We start from the raw sequence: 25793 nt of genomic DNA on the forward strand, positions 1-25793 counted from the left end.
CCAGGAAAACAATGTAGTATAATATTGAAAAAACATATACTGTATGTTTTTTTGCCCAAACCAATCTGGATATATGTTTGTTTCTAGGCAACAGTTGCCTAGAAAAAAAGTGAGAAGATAATAGTACATAAGAGACTTCTTAAACCTAGCCCAACTGATTAAAATGAATCCTGCAAAAACCTGAGCTCTCCTATTCTCAGATACAGATAATCAGCCTGGGTCTATTATGCTTTCTGGCACACGATTCTGCTCAGTCCCTCTCTCAAAATCCTGGGAGTGGCTTTAGACCCCAATTTGGGCTTTTATGCTTCCACAGTGATTAGGAAAAGGCTTTTAAAAATTAACTCTGAGAGAAAGGCTTATCCGTACTCTACTCCATGCACTAGTTCTAAGTAATCTAGATTATTGTAACACTATTTCAAGGAGGTCTTCAATCAGTTCAAAACGTAACTAAGGGGCCCTTTTACAAAGTGGCAGTAAGCCTACCATGAGCTTACACCAATCTGGAGCTAAGGCATTTTTGCATGGATATGATAGTATAGAGCAGGAGTTCAGAACCCAGTCCTTGGGTTACACCGAGCCAATCAGGTTTTCAGGATACCCACAATGAGCATGTATAAGATAAATTTGCATGCACTTCTTCCATTGTATGCAAATCTATCTTATGCATATTCATTGTGGGTATCCTGAAAACTTGAGTGACTGGGTTGAGAACACCTGGTATAGAGGCATAAAACAGAATTGTGCATGCTTTTTTATGTGACCTGGGTTTATATAAATTTGGGGATGGATTTTCAGTGAAGTGTGAGCAGTTATAATTTATGCGCTATGAATTAGATTCTGTGTATGGCATCTGAAAACTCAGTTCTGAAAGTATTTCCACCTAGGCGTGTTATGTAAACCATGCCTAGATTTGGTCTCAGTTTATAGAATACACCTAGCGCAATTTATAGAATACGCTTAGCGGCCATGCCTTCTCCTACCTCTAGGCGTGTCCATTTCGCCAAGTGAAATGGTGTAAATGCCAGTGCCTAAGTTAGGGGACGAGCAGGTGCATTCTATAACCCTGCACGTAGATTTTTTAAACACCTATGGCTCGCCCATTTCACACCATGGCCACGCTCCCTTTTTGGCAGCACGCATTAGAATTTACATGCACCATTTACACCTAGCAAGTTGTGCACATAAATTCTAATTAATTCCAATTAGTGTCAGTTGCTTAAGTGGCAATTAAGCTTTGATTGGCTTGCTAAATGATTAAATTGTGTGTGCAAATCCAGAATACGACTGAATTTATATGTGCAATTTTTGTCACGCTGTATAGAATCTGGAGGTGTGGGAATAATTCTCTATATAGACGCCTATGTCCCTTTATAGAATGCTAGCTTGACAAGTGAAATGTGCATATCTGCTTTGCTGCAAGTATTTATGCCTGCTCCTGTCGGTGATAGCACACAAAACAGTGTATTTTATTATTTATGCATGTAAATGTGCACTTCTGCCCACTTGTTAAAGTGGTGTACCTAGCTTGCTTGCCACCCAGGGTGGGTTGCCGCTGTGCCCCCACAAGATGCATCAATTCCCCCCCCCCCCCCCCCCCCCAAGTGCATCACCCCTACCACCCTTCCTTCTAGCAAGGGGGTGGATGGAGCAGTTGCACGGCTGTCATAGCCGCCGGTCCCCTGCCCCGAAGCAGGAAGTAACAGAGGGGGCAGGGGACCGGCGGATATGACAGCCGCGCAACTGCTCCATGCACCCCCTTGCTGCCTGCATCTGGTGCGAACCGCCCCCACCACCTCACCCTTGGTGCGCTACTGAAAGTATGCACAATTTCTTCAGCATTTGAGCTGGTATTTTATAACCACAGACAGACACATGTGTACCTTTATAAAATAGGCTACAGATAGCTGCTGCCTTGTCCTCTAAATCTAGGCAAGCTGTTATATAAAATTACCCTCATGGGCTAATTCTAGGCGTCTAAATCTATGCACACTGTTATTCTGTAAAGGGAAGTAGACTCCAGCTTTCCATAATGCATCTAAAATGTGAGTGCCTAGTTAATAAGTAGAATAGCTCTCTGGCCAGAGTGTGTTCTGCTTGATGTGATGCTCAATTCCAGTTTATCAATGTCAAAGAAGGTTGATCATATTATTATTATTTCTTTTTTTTTTATCAGTTGTGTCTTCTTAGTAAATCGAAGGGGATGATTGCCCGCTTCTGAGTTTTGGACTATCTTGCAAAGCCTGGTTCTAACAAAATTGGATTTTTGTAATGCTCTTTATCTGGGTATGGCATCTATCAGAATACAGGCATTACAGGTTGTCCAAAATGCTGCGGTCTGATTGCTTACTGGCATTCCCAGATTTGAGCGTGTCACTCCTATTTTTAAAAGAAATTACATTGGTTGCCAGTAACATTTCAAATTATGTTAAGATTCTTGTATTGATCCATCAAAGGGTTTATGGTGTAGTTCCTAAATTTTTCTTAAATGCAGTTGCAATGTACCAATCTACACAGTCATTGCGCTCTGAAGCAAATCGTGTTCCTAAGTTACCTGAATATTTGAGACCCTGCTGTAATCAACAGCAGTTCAAAAGAAATTTTAAGACCTGTCTGTTTAAGAAAGCCTTTTTTGAATGAGTGATATTTAATGCAGGGCATTTTTTATTCTGGGAGAATGTATTTTTAATATGGTGTTTGTATTATAACATTTTGTATGTATTGTAAGAAAGCAGGATACAAATGAGAAATATCGAAAAATAAATGTGGTTGTGGGTTCAAGGCTTACAGGGTCTAGATCTTGCTATATCAGATGGGGATTGTAATCATTATTTTTGGGTTTCTCCCAGGTATTGTGACCTGGATTAGCCACTGGAAGCAGGATAACTGGGCTAGATGGACCATTGGTCTGACCCAGTATGGCTATTCTTATGTTCTTAATAGAATTGTTCTGTCTTACCCTGTGTATCTTGTCTTTGATGGTTCCTTTCTTGAATCAGTACTGGAGATTCTTACATCCCTGATTTGTTTTGCAGTATGCCAGGGTGTGGATCCCGGACCCAGAAGACGTTTGGAAATCAGCAGAACTTCTCAAGGATTTTAAACCGGGAGATTCGGCCCTTCAGCTTCGCCTTGAAGATGGCCAGGTAAGGCCATTTCACTTCTATATGATCCCTGCTCAGTCCGTAGTTTGTGATTTGCTTGAACTTTTATCCTTAGTATGCAGGAATATATTTTTTATTGAATGCACTATAGTTTATTTATTTATTTTAATTAATATACAATTTGAACATTTGTTTGTTTTTAGAATAGAAACGGAGAAGCATGACGGCAGATAAAGGCCATATGACCCATCCAGTCTGCCCATCCTCTGTAACCCCTAATTCTTCCTGTTCCTAAGCAATCCCCCATGCTTATTCCATGCCTTTTAAAATTCTGGAACAGTCCTCGACTCCACCACCTCCACCGGGATGCCATTCCATGCCTCCACCACCCTTTCTGTGAAACAATATTTCCTTAGGTTACTCCTAAGCCTATTTCCTCTTAGCTTTGTCGTATGTCCCCTCATTCCAGAGCTGTCCTTCATTTGAAAAAGGCTCTCTTCCAGTACATAAATGCCCTTGAGATATTTAAACATTTCTATCATGTCTCCTCACTCCCAGCGTATACCTGTTGAGGTTCATAAGACTGTCCCTATAATTTTTGCATTAAGACCGCTTACTAATTTCGTAGCCGCCCTCTGGACCGACTCCATCCTGTTTATATCTTTCTGTAGGTAAGGTCTCCAGAACTGCACGCAGTACTCCAAATGAGGCCTCACCAGAGACTTATACAATGGCACTATCACCTTCTTTTTCCTGCTGGTCATGCCTCTCTTAATGCACCCAAGCATACTTCTGGCTTTGGCCGTCGCTTTTTCTACCTGTTTGAAAGCTTTAAGGTCGTCAGACACAATCACCCCCAAGTCCCGCTCTTCCTTCGCACACTGAATCACTACACCCCCTATACTGTGTACTGTTCCCTTGGATTTTTGCGACCCAAGTGCATGACCCTGCATTTTTTGGGATTAAACCTTAGTTGCCAAATATTGGTCCATTCCTCTAGCATCGCTAGGTCCTTCCTCATGTCATTCACACCCTCCAGGGTGTCCACCCTGTTGCAGAGTTTAGTATCATCCGCAAAGAGACCAACCTTACCAGACAGCCCTTCCGCAATATCGCTCACAAAGATGTATATATAAATCACCTTGATGCCTCTGAATGGTGTGCGGTCTATATATGCATACATAAATTAAATAGAATCTGGAGGTGTGGGAGTAATTCTCTATATAGACGCCTATGTCCCTTTATAGAATGCTAGCTTGACAAGTGAAATGTGCATATGAGCTTTGCTGCAAGTATTTATGCCAGCCTTAGAGCATGCCTGCTCCTGTACAGCATAATTAATCTACAGAACACAATTTTAAAGCCGCAACCAACACACCAAACGTTTTGTTCTGGGACAATTCAGCTGAAGAAGTCACAGTCTAGGAACTGTATAGTTATCCTAGAACAAACATTTGGCCTGCAGCCTTTGCATTTTCAGAACTTGTAGGAAGTCTATTCACACAGCTTTCTGCGCTTTTCCCAATAGTTCTTAAAGCTCTTCTCCCAAGTAGGCTTGCTCACTGTAAAACTACAATGTAGAACATTAAAAATAAATGAATGGGCCTCAGTGGTCAGCAATGGTGAAGGTGCTGACTGCTGTGGGCAAAATATGGTTTGGATATTCAATGCCTGGCTTAATTTGGGTATCACCATTGAATCTCCAGGTCTTGATCAGCCTTTGGATGTTAACTTGTGCCTGGATAACTGGCCAGATATAATTAGGACAACCTTTTTGGTGTCAAATCTTTTTCTGTGCACTTAACCCAATTAGCGGTCTGAAAATCGCCTCCGCTCACATGCTGCCTCAACACTAACCAGATAGTGCCACAACCGTCTCCCACGATTTTCAGCAGCACTGCCTGGTTATGTGCTGCTGAAGATTACTACTACTGCTACCTATCATTTCTGTAGCACTTCTAGATGTACACAGCGCTGTACACTGGACATAAAGAAACAGTCCCTGCTCGACAGAGCTTACAATCTAATTAGGACAAACAGGACAAATAAGAGATAAGGGAATTACTAAGGCGAGAATGATAAAACATGGGTACTGAACAAGTGAGTAAGGGTTAGGAGATAAAAGCAACATCAAAAAGGTGCTAGACGTATTGGCTCAGGAAATCTGTTCCAGGCTTATGGTGTAGCAAGATCAAGGGATCTCCTGGCCGGCACGATTTAACAGGACAGGAGCCCCTCCTGCTCAGTTACTGTTTTAAATCGGCACCCCTAGTTTTTGTATAATTGTTCAGTAATCAATTCCTGACAGTTTAAAGTGTCTTTGATTAAGTGGTTGAGCAGGAAGTGGAGTGCAGTGGATTATGAGTAAAAGCACTGAGTTGTAAGGGTGGTAGTGCTGAATGGAGTTCATCAGTGCTTGAGTTATATTGTCCGCCTGATTTCTAGAAAAGTTGCCAAAAATTGCACGTGCAAATCTAGGTGCACCCCTGATTTGCGCGTTCAAGTTATAATGAGCCAATTAGTGCCAATAATTGACTTTTTAATAAGCAATTATTACCAATTAGATTAAATTGGGACTTAATGCATGTAAATTTAGGTGCGGGATCCATGCCTAAAATTTATATGTGGCCTGAAAAAAGGGGCGTGGAAGTGGGAGGGTCATGGGTGTTTCAGGGCGGATCAGGAACTTGTTTCTGAGTTATGCACGTGATTATAGAATAACGGTACTCTGTACGTAAATTTAGGCACGGGCATTTGCACCACCTAAATTTACATGCGACTTCTCCTCATAAGCGTTATTCTGTAAACCATGCCAGACTTTAGGCTCGGCTTATAGAGTACCGCTTAAGCGAATTTTTTTCAGTTCCAATTTTTTTTTAGGTGCCATTTATAGAATTCACCTGTGTGTGTGTGTCAGTCTTCTACTACTACTACTTATCATTTCTATAGCGCTACTTAGACGTACGCAGTGCTCAAAATAAGCACTGAGTTGTAAGGGGTCCTCTCTGTGATAGTGCTGAATGACGTTCATCAGTACTTGAGTGTGTCATGCTCAGAAAAGTATATTTACATAATATAGTAGATGACGGCAGGGAAAGACCTGCACGGTCCATCCAGTCTGCCCAATAAGATAAACTCATATGTGCTACTTTATGTGTATACCTGACCTTGATTTGTATCTGTCATTTTCAGGGCACAGACCGTAGAAGTCTGCCCAGCAATAGCCCCGCCTCCCAACCACTAGCCCCACCTCCCACCACCAGCTGTGCCACCCAATCTCCGCTAAGCTTCTGAGGATCCATTCCTTCTGAACAGGATTCCTTTATGTTTATCCCACACATGTTTGAATTCCATTACCGTGTTCATCTCCACCACCTCCCGCGGGAGGGCATTCTAAGTATCCACCACTCTCTCCGTGAAAAAATACTTCCTGACATTTTTCTTGAGTCTGCCCCTCTTCAATCTTATTTCATGTCCTCTAGTTCTACCGCCTTCCCATCTACGGAAAAGGTTAATTTGTGAATTAATACCTTTCAAATATTTGAACGTCTGTATCATATCGCCCCTGTTTCTCCTTTGCTCCAGGGTATACATGTTCAAGTCAGCAAGTCTCTCCTCATATGTCTTGTAATGCAAATCCCATACCATTCTTGTAGCTTTTCTTTGCACCACTTCAATTCTTTTTACATCCTTAGCAAGATATTTGTCATCACTTTTTAGATGTACGGATTTGATTTGATACCGCAGATTTTTCTCTTGTCTCTTGACACAATATAGTCCCTTAGTGATGTTACTTTAGGAATAAATCCAATTGAAATGATTTTTTTTTTGACATTTCCCATAGGTAGAAGTACATGTGGTATTCCAGCAGCTGAGAAGTATGCTTTTTGCATGTTTGGCATCATTGCATGTGCAGTGTCACACCCTTCTGCTTGCCATGTGCCTGTCACAGTGTGAAAGGATATGCAATATCTACATGTGTTATGTGGCTTGTGCTGGTAGGATATGAAAGTATGTATCCTGTTTATTGGACAGCTGTGCCTGTCCCGGGGTTATTATCTCCAAATGGGTTAGGTTCCTTCCTGTCATGCCACATGTAAAACTTTCTGCTTTCCAGGGTATATTGGAGATGATTTCAGTCTCTCATTCAGTCCTAATGCTCCGCTCAACACTTGCATTGTTCCAAAGAGAGCCTCTTTCCAGAGTTCATAAATTGAAATGTGCACAGGCAACGTACCAAGATGCACTTGGAAATAATTTTTAATCAGTGCCTGCTGGTGCGTGTGTAGATGCTACCTCATGCCCTCCTCATTTTTAACTCATTTCCACTAACAAAAAATAATAAGAGATAATAAAAAAAAAAAAAAAAAGCCCAGTTAGAGTGTGATGCCTATGAAGAATTCTGGAGTGGTCACCTGGCAGTAGCCTCTTCCTGTTGTGGCTGTGTAAAAACTTCTCTTCAGCTGTATGAAGCTGAGATATCTTATAGTGATGATGTGATAGGTACTAGGTTAAACCCACAATATAGGAAGAGCTGTTTTGGGATCTTGCTAGGTACTTCTAACCTGGGTCGGCCACTGTTGGAAACAGGATGCTGGGCTTCATGGACCTTCGGTCTGTCCCCGTATGGCAGTACTTATGTTCGGACAGTGCGTGCCTGTGGTCAGTGGAATGGCAGTGTTGTGCTTTACATATTGATGTACTAAATTAAATGATACCGTATTTTTGTGCTTTGAGTATATCAGATAGCAGGGCTGGAGGTAGTTACCAGTGGTCAGCAATGGAGCCTGCACTGTAACAGCTGGAGTTTCAGCTTCGTACACAGATTGTGTAGTGTGTAAGCCTGTTCTTAGTGCCTAGAAGAGCATGTTACATGCCAAAGTTGGTGCTTACAGAATACTCGCTGGTCTATGCACATAGTAGACACCCCCAAAAAATTCCAGCCGATATTCAGCCAGTAGCGGGGGTTTTTTTTGTCCACCACCACTATCGCTAAAACCGGAAATTAAGTGCCCAGTGTTGCCTTGTGCGATTGAATTTCTGTTTGTTTTTTTAAAGCCTTCTTGCACATGACCAGTTAAGTTAATATTCAGTTTAACTAGCCATGGGTTGCCATAAGTATTTATTACAAAGATTACAAACATTACAGAACACAGCAGTGCGTCGTCATTGTCAGGCATCAAGGTTTGATAATGCTTTGCTTTTACTGGTTAAGTTACATTGGTTACCAATAGGGGCTGGGTTGATATTAAAGATGTGTACTATTGTGTTTCTGATTTTTATTTGGTCAGGTCCCTGAATATATGATGTTTAGTTAGTATTTTAGCAAAAATTTATGATACTTCTAAACACCATGTATTTGAGGTGTATGACAGATTACAGTTTCGAAAGTCTCTGAAAACTCTTTTATTTTGGAAATTTGTGTTAAGTAAGAATCTGTTTTGAGTTTTGTAATGAATTGATGTTTTGATTCCTGAGAATGCTCAGTTATTCTTTATTGTAAGCCGTCCTAAACCTTGTGGTACTGGCGGTTGATAAATGTGGTTTGTAATGTAATAAAAATAGGACTGCATAAATAGTTGTTCTATCTATGCGCTAAACCTGGCCAGTTAGGTCTGAATATCTGGACCTGACTGGACTCCGCCCCCAGAAAGTCCCCAATATAGCCAGCTTTAATTTCAGCGCTAACCAGTCATTTTCAGCAAGGATGACCAGTTAAGGGCCACTAAAAATGACCAGATAGCCATGACCAAGCGAGTTAACCGGTTGGCAGCTGTTTCCAGCTGGTTAACTCGCTTTGAATGCCGGCTGGATTGTTCCTTTATGTAACAAGGGAATAATTTTATAAGTTGATTTCTGTGTGGAAAGTGTGTGTTAATATGTGGAAAATGAGGCATATCAAATGGTGTGAGTGTATGCCTCCATATAAGTATGCAAGCCAATAAGAGCCCACATAATTGTATGCTGTGGAGCCTGTCTTATGAAGGTGGATAGGTGCCTTATTTCCTTTATAGAATAGATATAAAATTGGAACATTTCTGAGAACTTCTATAGGTGGTGCCCTCACAGTGGGGGTAGGGAATATGTAGCAGGAGTGGGATTGGCACTTGTACACAAGAGCAGGTTGGCTATGCTATAAAGGTATATGTTGCTTTTATAAAGTGGTTAATCACGGACACCAGTAATAGGACAATTCTGCCAACAACGTCCATACTCGTACTGTCCACTTTTGCTTGCTGAATATTTTTCAGATAAATTGTTAATTATTGATCTATGTGAAGAGAAGAAAAGTTTGGAAAGAAAATTTCTATAAAAAAACAAATTTAGATAGTGGATTAATGACGGGTGACTGTGAAATTTCATGCTCTTCAGTGACACACACCTCTAATGGTCCAAGCTCTAATGCTTTAACAGCTTCTATACAATGAACACAACCTATACTGTATGCCTGTGCAGGGCTGGCTCAACCTATGGGCCAGGTGAGACACTGGCTCAGGGTCCGAAAATTCCGGTTTAGTATATCTCACTTGCTCCTCGCTCTTCCCTTCCCTCTGTCCTTCTGCTTGCAGTTCTGGTATCCAGGGGATAAGGGAGAGGGAAGAGAGAAGGAGAGATGCCAAACTGGGATTTTGGCACTCAGTATGATGGATGTTGGGGGAAGGGGGAGGAATTGACAGGAGAAAATGGATCGTGGGGGAGGGGTGGAAGGAGAGATACCTGATAGCGGGTGGGGATGCTGCAGATACAAAAGTTGGCTAGGGCACTACAGTCCCTTGAGCCAGTCCTGTGCCTTGTTTTTATATGGGGATAATATTAGAACAGGAGTCCTATGTGTCTTTTATTAAAATAGCCCTAGCAGTGTGCAAATACTCGTGCACAAATTTACACCTGCTCCAAAAAATTCTGTAAGGGCCAGATTTTATAAATCAAGCTCAAAAATGGGCATTGGAAAAAAAATCATCGCTAATTGGGATGCTATAAGGGTTACACGGCCTTTATAGAATCACGCTTGGTGTCAGTTCTAACGCCCAAACTTTAAGCGCACCCCAAGTTGGGTGCACTGAGCCAGTATTCTATAACTACGCACACAACTTTTTGGAATGCCCCTGACGTGCCCATGACCACGCCCCCTTTTGAGATACGCACTGTGGGTCTTAGGTGCACTGCTTTATAGCATAACACGCAGCGTGCGCAAATTCTAATGGGTACCAGTTTTTTATCATCAGATAGGGATAGATAAAAATGAAGTCTACCAATGACATCACCAGCTAAAATCTGTGGTGCTCTCTAGAACAATCCAGTATTTTTCTCTACCTTCCAGCAGGTGGTAGGTTGTGCTGTGGTGCTCTGTCCGTGACCTAGCTCCTTGCTCTGCTGGCTGCAGCTGTACAGCGTGTTTGTGCCTAACGGCTACTCCCAGATCACAGTCTCAGGACCGTACCTGGTTGAGCTTGCAGCTTGGTTCCGCAGCCCCCAGTTGCACTCTTTAGTTTGCTTCAGTACGAGCCGGGGGATAGTGTTTCTCCTGGAGGAGCATGTGGAAAAGCAGTAGGTGCAAAAACACTGGTTGTGCGAGCTTCTGCGGCCCATGGTCTGGGACTACTTGCAGTTCCTGACAGCAATTCTAGAGGTGGTACCTTGGGCAAGGGTTCATATGTGCCCTCTGCAGCAGGTACTGTTGTCTCGGTGGGCTCTAGCCTCTTAAGACTTCAGTCTTCTACTACCGCTCATTTTCCAATCCAGGTTCAGTCTGGTGGGACAATCCAGTAAACCTGTTGAAGGGGTCCCTCTGGATCCTCCTCAGTGAACACTGATAACCATGGGTACGAGTCTCCTCGACTGGGGAGCTCACTGTCTAGGGTGAGTAGCACAGGGCACTTAGTCCAGCCAGGAGGATTCTGGTCCATCAGTTGGCTCTGCTGGACTTTCAACTGCTTCTGGAAGGGAAAGTGGTGAGATGTGACATTGGTGGCGTACATCAACAGTCAGGCGGGACCTGGAGTCGGGTGCTGGCCCTGGAGGTGGCGAACCTCTGCCGATGGGTGGAAGCATATCTGCAGGCTTTTTCAGTGGTCCATATTGCGGGTAAGGACAATGTGCAAGCAGATTTTCTCAGTCATAGTAACATAGTAAGTGATGGCAGATAAAGACCTGAACAGTCCAGTCTGCCCATGATTAAATCAACGAGTGTGATATTATATACTTTATCATGAGTCTTTCATTGGTGTTTCTGGGGCATAGACCTTGGAAGTCCACCCGACTCTGTCCTTTTGTTCCACCTACTGGAGTTGCCGTCAAAGCCCACTCCAGCCTATCCGTATATGTTTTGTCATTTACGGGACCCAGAGTGTAAAAGTCACTGTCCTCTGTTCCAGTTACTGAAGTTGCCATTGAAACCCTTTCCATCCTATCCTAAACATTTTATTTTAGTTTTATACCATTTATTTTCTAAATAGAGTTTCTCTGTGTTCATCCCATGCCTTTTTTAATTCTGTCACTGCTTTTTGTCTCTACCACCTCTCTTAGGAGGGCATTCCAGGCATCGACCACCCTCTCCATGAAAAAGAATTTCCTTACATTACTCTTAATGTTTCCCCACCTCACAACCTCAGTTTATGTCCTCTAGTTTTACCATTTCCCCTTCTCTGGAAGAGATTTGTTCCTATATTAATACCGTTCAAGCATTCAATTGCTCTCTTTTGAATCAGGGAGAGTGGGAACTGGGGCAGCAGGCCTTTCAACTCTTAGTAGACCGCTGGGGGCCTCCTCAGTGTTGCAGTTCAGGAAAAGTGAGCCCTTGGGCTGCAGCCAAGTTGGCACTACCCAGTGAACCTGAGGGTTATCCAGTCTCCAACTGGTGGCAGGTGAGTCACCCAGACTTGGCACAAGTCAGTGGTACTATGCACAGTGCTCTGCTGGTGCTGTAGATGAGGCTCATCTGGAACTAAAGACTCTGCAGAAACAGGAGGCAAGGCGAGGCAGGCTGGAAACAAGATAATGCAAGGCGGGCAGGAGCTGAGGCAAGGCTTGACTGGAGACAGGGCAAGCCGGACTGGAAGCAAGGCAAGGCTGGTCTGGAGGCAGGCTGGGCAAGACAAGGTCGAGATGAGACAGGAACGAGGCAAGTCTAGACTGGGAGACAGGCAAGAACTAGGAGGTAAGGCTGGAAACAAGGAATCGGGAAGCTGCAACACACACTGGGAGCAACTAGGTGACCCATTGCAAAGGCCCTGATAAAGATCCAGTATTGACTTTAACTATCCCATGTCCCGGAACTATCAGCTAGTGCCCCTTTAAGACCGACTTTTTGGCATGCTTGCGCCTAAGGAAGCCAGCATTGGCCAGACCTGGAAGGACAGCGGGAAAGCAGAGTGCACAGCCTGAGGAGAGCTCTTGGCACCAGGAACGGACCCTGAACAACAGACTGCCAAGGACCCAGCCTCCGGAGGCAGGAGGTAAGTCGGGGTCCTAGGCAATGATAGCAGCAATTGTGACACGCAGTTCAACGTGATGGCGTCTCGCGCCAATGCAAAGGCGGAGCACTTCTTCAGTTGATTCTCAGGGGTAGATGCCTTGGGTCAGAATACTGGGCTAGATGGACCATTGGTTCACATGACACTAAAATTATGAAACATCTGTATAAACTCATTGCTTATTATACCCAGAGGGATGTATCACTTATGTAGCCTTACAAACATCCTGAAGGCCAGACTTGATGATAGATCTTGAGGAGTAGAGCTGGAAACCAGTTGGTTTAAATTCAGGCTTCTAACAAAGCACAATGTGGGAATGGAGTTCTTGGAATATATTTGTTTTTCCTCTAAGTATTTATTTATTTATTTATTTATTTATTTATTTGTTACATTTGTATCCCACATTTTCCCACCTTTTTGCAGGCTCAATGTGGCTTACATATAACCATTAACGGCGTTAGCTGATTCCGGTCTGAACAAATACATGGTATGAATGAATACAAAGTGATATTGTGGTGGAATGAGGTACATGTATGATAGGTACAGATGGGGGGAACTTAGGAAAAGGGGGAAGAAGAGTCAGGTAATGTCTGTTACGGTCTTTGGTTACATTGTGTCGCAAGTGACCAGGTATTTTTATGTTGGGTCGGTGAGGTATGCTCTTCTGAACAGATCTGTCTTTAGTGCTTTCTGAAAATTTAGGTGGTCGAACGTAGTTTTTATTGCTTTTGGCAATGCGTTCCATAGTTGTGCACTTAGGAACGAAAAGCTGGATGCATAGATGGATTTGTATTTGAGTCCTTTGCTGCTTGGGGTAGTTGAGGTTTAGGTATGATTGTGCAGATTTTGTGATGTTTCTGGTTGACAGGTCAGTGAGGTCTGTCATGTATCCTGGTGCCTCGCCATAAATAATTTTATGAACAGTCGTGCAGATTTTGAAAGTGATACGTTCTTTGATTGGTAACCAATGCAATTTTCTCTTGAGTGGTTGTACGATCTACAGAGAAACTTTGATTCCTGATTTGAGGCCTGCTGTAATCTCAGTGTAGCAGTTTAATTCCAGTTTAGTGATGATTTCTTTTGTGTGCACTATAACTACTTCCAATATAGCCTGGTACTCAAAAAAAAAAATCATCACTAAATGAGAAGTAAGCCATTGCACTAATGTATATGGAGCTGCATTCAGAATTGGAGTTGAAACGTGACTTCATTTCTCAAGGCAACATAAGAGTTTGTTTTATATTGACTGCAATGGAAATTAAACAAAAATCTGTATGGGATCCCCAAGGTGGGGGAACCCTTGAGGTGAGATCCTGAAACAGTGGGGCCACAGCCTCCAGATCCCCTGCCTTGGGCACCCCTTTAACACAGGGAACCTTTCAGACCAGAGAGCCCCTGAACCCACTGCCTTCTTCCCCACCTCCCCTCCTGAAGGACCAGCATATTTAACTGATCCAGGGAAAGCATCCTTTTAGGTTTCTCTTATTCCACCACTGTAACAAATAAATCTTGGAAAATGACAATAGTTCAGCCTGATGTTATAGGATACCCCGGGGCAGGGCTCTAGCGGTATAGTTAACTTTTTAGGGCCTGATATTCAAAATTATTTCAATGACCAAGAGCCTTTCCTGGCTATCTAAATCCCTGTCCAGGGCTAATCGACCATTTTAATACAAAATTAAAGTTCCAGTAACAATTTGCGTGCTCATTGAAAATGAAGAAAAAGCCCTCAGAAACCGCCGTATTTTTGAATTGTTTTGTGCTTCCCTAAACACTTCTAAAGCACTCCGTTCCTGAAGAAGCCACGTTTCTAGGCGAAACGGGTTCCCGTAGAACGGCTAATAAAGAGTGCCTGATTCTAAAGCTAAGTAGCGCAATATTTTATGCTCTGCTGCTATATATTGGTGATTAGATATTTGAGTTGATTACTCCAATGTGGAAAAGAAAAAGAATGTATTTGAAAATAAAAAAATAAAAAACAACAATAACAATGAAAGTATAAAAAAGGCTACAAAATTGCAAGCTTACTTTAGAATGAAGTTTTTTCAGCCCAATGACCGAATCGTGGTGTGTGTTATAAGAGTTCGTATAACCGCACACTAAACCCTGGGTATTTTACCCACGGTTTCTGAGGGCTTTTTCTTCATTTTTCAATGAGCACGCAAATTGTTACTGGAACTTTAATTTTGTATTAGGTTACTTTTTTGCTCCAGTGTTACTGCTTACGTTCTACTGTTTGGTCTAATCGGCCATTTTCAATGGCACTTAACTGGATAGTGCTGCTGAAAATGTCTGTTTAGCACCCAAGCCGAAACCAGCTACTTTGGGGCATTCCATGGGTGGAGTCAGCACTTAACCAGTTATGTGCAATATTGAACATGTAACCAGTTAAAGTTAAGAGGCAGTCCTGTCTTTTATGTGGCTTATAGCCAGTTAAGTGCCAAATATTGCACTTAACCAGCTTTAGTTTGGCTGACTCCATATACCCAGAAATTCAGTACTGGAGCTTGGACACGGTCCAGCATTGAATTTCCGAGTATAATGCCAGTGATGATCAGCAAAACGCTGATGGCTGCCGGCTCGATATTGGGGCCTTTGCTTCAGTTTTATTGCTGAAGTTGCACATAAATTTTATTTCCATTTTAAGTTAACTTTGCTTTCTTTTTTAAATATTACTTCTAGTTTACCACATTTTTTATTTTTTTAACTTACATTTTAATATGAATTCTTACTTAGGTGATTATTATATATAATTAGGTTATTACATGGGAAGAACGCAGAAGTGAAAAAACTTAAAAATATAACACTGATTTTTCACATAGTCTATTGCATGAGGCTGTTGGAAAACAGGTTCCTGTTCTCTGTTGACATGCACTGGCGTTGCAGTGTAAGGCGTAGTTAATGTGCAAGTTATTTTGTGAATCACCTACCCTGAAGATAAGTAAATCATTACCTAACATGCTGAGCTAGCAATGCTGAATGTGACACTGCCCAGGATGCTGGAAGTTTTTAGTTTACTCTGCTCAGCTGAGATTAAACCAATTAGTCAGTGATTTTCAAATGTTATTCCTGGATTATGTTAGATGTGCTTTAACATCGGTATTATATAATTCGTCTGTTCACAGTTATTGATGAAGAGTACCGTTTCTATTCTTCATAATTCAATAGAATGTTGAAAAGAAATTATGCATTAAGGGGTTGAATTCTATAAATAGTGCTTAAAAATCAGGGCAGAAAGAAATCCACTTAAGCACTATTCACCTAAAGTTAGGCATGATTTATAGAACAGCGCTTAAGCTCAGGGATCGCACATCACTTTAGGTTTCCATTTGCACCAAAGAAAATGTGGTGCAAATGCTTCTGCCTGTGTTTACGTGTGGAACACCCCTTATTCTATAATTCAAATTTATTAGGGGGTTTACTATCCCACCTATCAAAGTTTGTGTCTAGGTGGCTTACATACTAAAACATACATCAGAGAGGGTTAACATATAAATATTATGATAACACGCCCGTGACCCTCCCATTTTCACACCCCCTTTTCCAGGACGTGCGTAAAATTTAGGCGCAGATCACGTGCCTAAATTTGCAAATATTTCAATTTGCACCAATAATTGCTTGTTGTTCAGTTACACTGCATGCACAAATTGGGCGCATACCCAAATTTGCATGTGCAATTTTTGGTGATTTTTATAGAATTAAGGGGAAGGTGTTGAGAGACTTTCTTCAGTTAGGGAAGTGCTCATTTCAGACTGCCTCTGTCCTTTACTCTCCCAGTCATGATGCACAGAGGCACCACAGAAACGCACACACAGGGATTGGAAATAATTCCAATAATGAGGCATGCTCTTCATGTTTTCCCTGCTTGGTATTTTATATTCTTTGTTGTAAACTCCACTGTGAAACATAATGACTGAACCATTTAGTTTCTTAACGGTTGCTATGTACAGTGTCACCTAGAGGACATTTGTTATAACAGTGTTTCTACGTTTAGGAGACTTTTAAAGGAAAAGTAGGCACTAGCGTAACTGTGTATATACGCATATATTCAGTTAGGCATGAACACTTAACACCAGCCATAGAGCTGGTGTAAATGTTCGCATCTAGATACCTGATATGCAGGTGTGACTTATAGTATTTAATGTTACATGTGTATGCCCACCTTTAAAAAATGCACTATGTAAAACAGGCAGACATTTACAGAAAAGTGCTTAAGTGGATTTTTGGCATTTACTCGTTTATGTGCCACATAAATATGAGCATCTTATTTGTAGAATTACTCCCTAGAAACTAAACTATGTAGTCTGTTGCCATGTGCATTGCCTACTAGTGGTGGAAAAGCACGACGATACCTATTGCCATGGAAGAGTAAAATTATAAAAGCCATCCTCTGAAATCTGGCAGTGACACCTAATAGTTTGGTTATGTTATCGTATTTTGTTTCTTTTTTTGTATTATTCTTTGCATAACTGCAGAATGTTTGGGTGCTGCTCCATTGAAACTGCTTTAACCCTCTCCCCTCCAGGTCAGAGAGGCACATGCAGCTAACATACACCCGCAAGGGTTGGAAAGAATGCCACGAGCCATGCTGTGCATGCTCTGCCCATTGAACAACTGACATTTTTTGTTTTTTTCTGTTGCTAGTGGATACTGTGGTCTTGATCTGCAAAACTAACTACTAAACCTCCAAAATGAACGTCTCGTTCGCTCCCCTTTCACCCTAGCTATTTTATAGACCATAGTTGTGATCAGTCAGAAAGCAACTTTTATATACAGTTTTCAAGGGGATTCTATAAAGGGTGCTCAAATTTGGGTGCAATCCTGAGATGTACACACAATTACATTGGGTAATGAGCCAATTAACATCAATAAATGGGCACAAAATCAATTATTGTTAATTGGCACCAACTCGAATTTGCATGCGCATGTTGCGACACGCTATTCTATAAAATTGCATGCCCAAATCTCATGGTGCACAACCCAAAAGGGGGCATGGCCATATGAGGGGCATGGGCGGGACAGGGGTGCTCCAGAAATTTGTGCGCAGTGTTATAGAATACCATGGATGTACGCCCAAATTGGGCGCCAGGAATTACATCTGGTTTCAGCAGGTTTAAGTCCTTGTGTCATGCGCTATTCTGTAAAGGGTGCTCAACTGGGCACCATTTACTGAATCTGGTCCTTTGTGATTTGGTTCATTTAGAATTAAAACTTGCTACCCACAAGAGAAGAGCACCATAGAGCCCTGTCTTGAAGTAAATCACTACTAATGAATTACCTAAGAAAATGAAGATAAGTAAAATCATTGTTTTAATCCAAAACCCCAACTATCTACTTCATTACTTTGAATATGTTTATTTTCTTTAAGGACTTTGAATATCGTCTAGATCCGAAGACAAAGGAACTTCCCCCTCTACGTAATCCGGACATTCTTGTAGGTGAAAATGACCTCACTGCACTCAGTTACCTCCATGAGCCTGCTGTTCTGCACAATCTTAAAGTCCGTTTTATTGACTCAAAACTTATTTATACATACTGTGGTAAGTATTTATCCAGGCCTTTGACTTTTAAGCTTCAACCTATTAGTCTGCATCTAGTCAGAGATTGCGTCCAGGCAAGAGTCAAGGTGGTGAAAGTTTGATAGTGTAGAATAAAAAAAACCACAACAATGTGGATATCATATACAAATAGATTAACACTGAAGCCTAAGCTTTGAATGACTGTGACAAGAAGGTAATAAGATGGTTTTTATAGGACAGGAGCAAGGACTGAAGCTTGAGGTACCCCATCTACAGAGAAAAGATTTGCTGAGGATTCAGCTTCAACTAGTTTGGAGAAACTATGATCTGTAAGATAAGAAACAAGCCATAGATAAACTGAACCTCTATTTCTAGAAGGCACTGCAATGAGAATGCAGGATTGACTAAATCGAGTGTCACGTAAATCTGATGAGATAATCAAGGCAAGCTGCCCATAGTTCAGATAACCCCAAATCTCATTTAAGATACAAAGAAGTGACTCTGTGCAGTAGCCTAGACGGAAACCAGTCTAACTTGATGGAGAGAAAAAGCAGATCAGAGGGAAGCAGCAACACAATGAATCATGAGGTAATAGAAGAGCCACAGATGGAGCAACAAGGCGGAGCCAAATTTCAGAGGAAGAAGTTTTATTCAAAGAGCCGACACAGCCCATGTTTTGGCAAATGCCTGCGTCCGGGTCTGTGAGAAAAAAATCGCAACACAATTTGTCTTCCCACGAGGGTCTTCACAATAACAAATGAAGATACAAAAGCAACTCTTTTTCATATCAATAGATAGGAAGACCTATAGAGATACAGAAAGGTTTGCTTTCATGTCTTCATTTGTTATTGTAAAGTGAAGACCCCCATGGGAAGACAAATTGTGCGTGATTTTTTTCTGACAGACCCCTGATGCAGGCATTTGACGGAAAACAGGCTGTGTCGGATCTTTGAATAAAACTGCTTCCTTTGGAATCTGGCTCCATTTGTGGCTCTTTACACTTCTATTACCTAATTTGGATGGAGGGCATTAGTACACTCTAAGAAAGTACCAAGATGTCGGTGCACTTCCTTCTCACAAATTTTAGATGCAAACTGAAAATTTAAGATCAGCTGGTAGTTTCCACGTTTTGGGAGTTAAAATAAGCCTGTTTCAGAAAAGGACAAACAGTGGCATGCTGACAGCTCCTTATGAATGGAAAAACACCAGAGGCAAGGTGCTAATGTTACTTTAAAAAAAAAAAAAAAAAGGAAGCAGGCCAGACCTGGAAGAAAAAAATCTGCTAGGGTGAGGGCACTATTGACTGTAGATGAAGACTTCTTTAAGGTAAAAGGGAAGGCTGGGCAGAACAGTGACTGCATATGAGTAGATCTAGAGGTTCTGATAAATCCCAAAACAGCACTGTTAGTTCCTGAGCAATGGGAGAAACAATACTGGCTTTTGTCAAAAACCTTTCTGACAAACAGTTTGCATAGATATTTGGAGAGAGGCAGGAATTGACTGGAGAAGGTGGCTTAGAAATATTAAACAATTTATTTGGATCAGACTCCCTAGTCTTTATAACATAGTAGATGACAGCAGAAAAAGACCTGCACGGTCCATCCAGTCTGCCCAGCAAGATAAACTCATATGTGCCACTTTTTGTGTATACCTTACTTTGATTTGTACCTGTCTTTTTCAGAGCACAGATCGTATAAGTCTGCCCAGCACTATCCCCGCCTCCCACCACCAGCTCTGGCCACAGACCGTATGTCTGCCCCGCCTCCCACCACTGGCTCTGGCACAAACCGTATAAGTCTGCCCAGCACTATACTCGCCTCCCAACCACCAGCCCCGCCTCCCCCCACCGGCTCTGCCACCCAATCTTGGCTAAGCTCCTGAGGATCCATTCCTTCTGAACAGGATTCCTTTATGTTTATCCCACGCATGTTTGAATTCTGTTACCGTTTTCATCTCCACCACCTCCCGCGGGAGGGCATGCCAAGCATCCACCACTCTCTCCGTGAAAAAATACTTTCTGACATTTGAAAAAATACTTTCTGACATTAAAATAAAATAAAATAAGTTAGAAATAAAATAAAATAAGCTTAGGAAAAACGTTCAGTTTAGCAACAGAAATCTTCCAACAATTTGATTTCATCCTGTCCTTGCAAGGGGCAAGTGGACATTAGACTTGGTCTTACGCCACTGCCTTTCCACATGCCTAACATGGCACTTCTGTAAATGGAGGTCTTGATGAAACCAGCCACTAGGGGACAAGAAAGAAAAACTTGGCTGGAACTAAGTAGTCTGCCTGGAATACCTTTACAGATGTCAAACAACTGCTTTACCTAATTACCACCCTGAGTAATACTTTAGGGAATCATTTTAATTCCTTATTACTCATGTCCACATTCAGATGATGCCTGTGGCTGTTCAAGATGCTTTGAATTTGAGCTTATAAATTATTTTTTATTTTATCAATTCAGTTTCAAAGTCTGATTCACCACATTTTAAAATCATGGCAGACTTCCTCTTGCATTACCATCCAGATACGGTTGCTGGCTCAGATTAGTGATTTTATTTTTTCTTTTTTGCTTCTTTCTCAGTACATTAAAACAGTTTGTTTGTTTTAGTTCTGTTCGTGCAAACCCTAGGTTTCAATCTTTGCACTTCCCACACTAATGAAGATAATGTGCTATTGCAAGGACTCTGGGCTTTCTTTTTGGCTCCACAAAGCTTGCCAGGAACATCGTGTATCAGTTCTAACAGAGCTGGAGCCCTGGCCTCTTACTGATGCTCCAGGAATAGCCACTTGTTTTACTTCATAGAAAGACCAGTGAGGTTAATTGCTGGGTCCATGTGTCTTATACTGCCTATGTGAGATAAGATCATGCAGAGGCTCTTTGCTTTAGCATCTCTTAGTTCAGCTCAAAACAGGTCATAGTGGTCTGCAACTTAGTGGAATGGGAAAAAAAAAAACCTCCATCAAATTCGTCTATTACCTCCTTTCTGATAAGTCTGGCTGTTCGTTATTGCATTTGCTCTGTCTGGAACACAAATCTCTCAATTTCGTCAGGTTATTAAAAACTTTAGATATCATCTATCGTGCATTTTACCTCGCCTGCTGCAGCCTGACTGAGTTCTAATTTGTAAGGTTTACTTTCTAGTTAAATGATACCTATATATTGTATAATACTGTCACTTCTCGAGTTTCTACTTTGATTTTTATTTCCCTTTTAGGCATTGTTCTCGTGGCCATTAACCCTTATGAGCAGCTGCCTATCTATGGGGAAGACATCATCCATGCATACAGTGGGCAGAATATGGGAGATATGGATCCCCATATCTTTGCTGTGGCTGAGGAAGCATATAAGCAGATGGCCAGGTTTGTAAAAGGGAGTCCCTTGAGCTCAGTTCCATGATTGGGCTACTTTGGTTTCTGGTCAAGCTTTCCTTTTTCATCATAAAGTTTTGGTAATAGTACAAGAAAGCTTCAGGGGTTGACAGTTAACCAATCACAGGACTAGTCTACTACAAGATACCACAGCATTTGAAGAATCTTAGCTTTGCTCATGTTTTTCAGTGATGCTAGTATATAGAATGTGGAGTTAAAACTGCTAATCTTGTTTTATCTGCTCTTTAAGAGAAATATTGAGTCTAGTGGTATGCTTTGCACTGCCACATGGAACGTCCTTGGTTTGTCCTGCAGTGGATTTTTTGCTGTCTGGGATGGCAGGGGAATAGAGTAGTGAACCTTGTTTAAGAGTGACACCACTTGCCAGATTCAGGACTATCTGTCTATCTTGCCTATAACTAGGCAGGCTACAAAGTACATATATAATTAAAAATGATATTAAGCATTAAGACAGCATCAATCCCAAATTTCCCAAAATACTGACAACAATACTTCTAAAACATTGAAAGGGGGGAGGGGGGAGAGACCCAAAGAAACAATAGAAACAATACCAAAGTCAAAATCTCCCAAAAGTAAATGCAAGTGTATCAAGCTTCACCTGAGAATGCATAAGAAAATAAATAGGCCTTCAACTGTCTTTTTTAAACTGTGAGAAGTCCATAAGCAAACTGAGATACCCAGGCAGTCCATTACTGCTGTGTAAAAGGCTGCCTCTCGAGTTTCAACATAGCACCACTTACTCGTGCAGGGCATCGAGCGCTGACAAATTCCTTCCAACCTCAATGCCCAAGATGGACGATGTGACAGGGTTTATAGAACACTGCCCCTCACCCTTAAGAAAAGTTCCTCTCTAACTGGCCTGGGCCACCTTAAGAGCACTGATCCTGTCCTGGGAGGAAGTGAGTCTGGAGGGGCAGAGTCAATACCTGGGAGTTTAAAGACAGGGCTAGGCTGAAGTTAAGGAGGCCTAGGGAAGGAAGAACTGAAGCCCCAGCATACACCTTTACTAAACACTTATAGCTGCTGTGATCTGGCTGAGGTAAGCCAGCCTTTTATTTGAAGATTTGTGAGCTTTGTTCTGAGGTCTGGCTGGAGCCAGACCTGGAAATACAAAGAGAGAAACTACAAACTGTATTTGGAGCGTGACAGTCACAGGCCCATGCTAAATCTTTTCCCCCTCTTAAGATAAGAGATGGTTTTAGGCCTGTGAAGGAACAGGCCTCATATATAAGTTAATAAAGCACTTATTTTACGTTTGCAATTCTGCTATTGATGGGGCCAACCCATAACCCTCACCCGGCATCTCACAGATGGTAAACATGAAGAGCTTCAGCCAAATATAACGGAGCTGAACCAGACAATGCTTTATAAACAAGCACAAATAGTTTAAATCTAATTGGATGGGAACCCAATGTAAAGCTTGTAAAGCAGGAGAGTATGGTTAAACTGTTAAAGCCCTGCCACTAGCCATGATTGCAGGACTGTTGCTGCAATGACCAGACTAGGCTTGTTGGGCAGAATGTGAAATAGGGGAGTAAAGTTATGTTCGAAGACCCTATGGCTCCAGATCTGCTGATTGAACCAGGAGTACAGAGAAGAAAGAGGAATAATTATGTCCAAAAAAAATACTGGTTGCTGGAATGGTGTTACCTGTTCCCTGTTGTTAAAGCAGCTTTTGGTTTCTTCAGAAGTCAGGTAGGGCATGAGAGTGTCCTCACTGTGGCATTTGAGGAAATCGTAGCGCTGTGTGATATCTTCCCCCTCCATTTAAAGTGGTTTACATTATTAAACACACCAAGTCTATGTGATTTGAAATTGATTCTTTCAGGCTTTAAGAAGAAAGTCATAGTTTTCATTGTCAAAATTCCTGATGGGCTCTTACAGGTCTGAGGAAGAGCGAAACATGCCAGGAGAAAGTGGAGATGTTAAGAAAACCAGAAAGTTTCCTCTTACACTGTACATTACCTGGCTTTATTGGCTTATAAAATCCAGTATAATATACGTGGTCCTTCACAAATTTCTTGTAGGACTGGCTGCAGCATGAATTCTGTGTAATATCTGTTAGAATGAGGGATTTGGGAAGAGCCTTGAGTTCCTCCCATGCCATGTTAGGTGCTAGAACAAGTCTCCAAAGTCAAGCATGCTGAGACATGGGATGAAGCTTTTTCTTGTTTCTGCTCATTATTATGGAATACCATTCCTAAGGAAATTATGGCTGTCTCTGTAAGTGGCTAGATTGGCACCTAAACACACACACATTTGTTGGCACTTAACATGTGTAAAACGCTGAGGGGCCCTTTTACTAAAACTTAGTGGACACTAATGGATATTAGCATGCACTAAATGGCCCTTAGGTATAAAATAGGATGTGCAGCATTTACCTCCTAATGCTATAAAAGTTGCCAAAAATTGTACACCCATATTTGGGCACGCACTCAATTTGTATGCGCAATTTAATTGAACAATGAGTTAATTAGTGCCAACAGTTGGCTTTTTAATAAGCAGTTATTGGCCCTAATTAGATTTGTCATTTATGTGTATAAATTTAGACGCGCCTAAAATTTACGTGACAGCTGAAAACGGGGGTACAGAAATGGGAGGGTCATGGGAGTAATGGGGGCATTCCCATGTGTTATAGACCGATGAGGGGATATGCACCTAATGTAGGTGCACTCATTTGTACTGTGTTTCAGTTGGTACAAATGGCTGTGCCTAAAGTTAGGCATGATTCCTGGGAGTAAGTGCTATTCTATAAACCACGCCTAACTTTAAGCACAGCTTCTAGACTAGTGATTTATTTCAGTGCCGATTTTTTTTTTGCGCCATATATAGAATCTGGCCCTTAGCACTAATGCCATTAGTGCGCACTAAGCTTTAGTTAAAGGGCCCGTGAGTGAGGCTGCTTCTCTTTAAGAACATGTCAGTTTGTGAAACCAGTGCTGTGCTGTACATGACGGCAAATACATGTGTATTTGCAAGCATCCTTATACCTACACAATCTACAAATGTCCCAACCTGGATGTCCCAATTCCTACTTACACAAGATGTAATTTAAATTCAATCCTCAATTAGATTGAAATCTGCATCAGACATTTGTGAATATATTAATAATAGTGGGTGGAAAAAATCTCAAAGAGCTCCAGAGTAACCTCTTTAGAGCTAAAAATGCTTTAGCACTGGCAAAAAAAAAAAAAACCTATTGAGTGGTTTTTTTTTTGCCGGTGCAGTGTCTCCAGATGGGCTAGTTTTGCGCATACTTCATTCCTAAACCAGGGTATATGGAGTATGACCTCATTCTTTGAAATTTAGTGCTAGTGCTACTTGTAATACTTGTATTGTGCCAAAGAGAGCTTCCTTCTGGAGTTCATAAGAGGTAGCATGTATAGGCAACTCACCAAGGTGTGCTTGAAAGTTCTTTTTAATCAAATATGTGGCACCCAAAACGATAGGAAATATTGAAGTATCATTCTGTAGCACTTGTGATCTCTGACTGCATTGATTGGTACTTGAACATCTTTTCTTCTCCTATTGATGCACAGAATAATCACTTGGTACCAACACCTCTATTATTGGAGATGATCTCGTGTTTTTCTTTATTATGATACCCAGTTTTCTTGCATCAAGCTCTTTATTAGTTGGAGTTAGAATGTCTCAGGTGATCAAAATCTACAGTGTATAATATAAAATAGAAGAGGAGTACATAAGTACATAAGTACATAAGTAGTGCCATACTGGGAAAGACCAAAGGTCCATCTAGCCCAGCATCCTGTCACCGACAGTGGCCAATCCAGGTCAAGGGCACCTGGCACGCTCCCCAAACGTAAAAACATTCCAGACAAGTTATACCTAAAAATGAGGAATTTTTCCAGTCCATTTAATAGCGGTCTATGGACTTGTCCTTTAGGAATCTATCTAACCCCTTTTTAAACTCCGTCAAGCTAACCGCCCGTACCACGTTCTCCGGCAATGAATTCCAGAGTCTAATTACACGTTGGGTGAAGAAAAATTTTCTCCGATTCGTTTTAAATTTACCACACTGTAGCTTCAACTCATGCCCTCTAGTCCTAGTATTTTTGGATAGCGTGAACAGTCGCTTCACATCCACCCGATCCATTCCACTCATTATTTTATACACTTCTATCATATCTCCCCTCAGCCGTCTCTTCTCCAAGCTGAAAAGCCCTAGCCTTCTCAGCCTCTCTTCATAGGAAAGTCGTCCCATCCCCACTATCATTTTCGTCGCCCTTCGCTGTACCTTTTCCAATTCTACTATATCTTTTTTGAGATACGGAGACCAGTA

General features: G+C 41.7%; 1 protein-coding gene across 1 annotated transcript in view; it reads left to right on the top strand.

Moving 5' to 3' along the window:
- MYO5A (myosin VA) overlaps nt 1-25793 on the top strand; it is a 360108-nt gene that overhangs the window by 131073 nt on the left and 203242 nt on the right. Inside the window, 3 exon segments of the mRNA XM_030189293.1 lie at nt 3036-3146; nt 17946-18117; nt 21319-21463. Of these exon segments, the coding sequence (XP_030045153.1) occupies nt 3036-3146; nt 17946-18117; nt 21319-21463 (428 nt within the window).

The sequence above is a fragment of the Microcaecilia unicolor genome, chromosome 1 (genome assembly GCF_901765095.1).
Source record: "Microcaecilia unicolor chromosome 1, aMicUni1.1, whole genome shotgun sequence".
NCBI classification, from domain to species: Eukaryota; Metazoa; Chordata; class Amphibia; order Gymnophiona; family Siphonopidae; genus Microcaecilia; species Microcaecilia unicolor.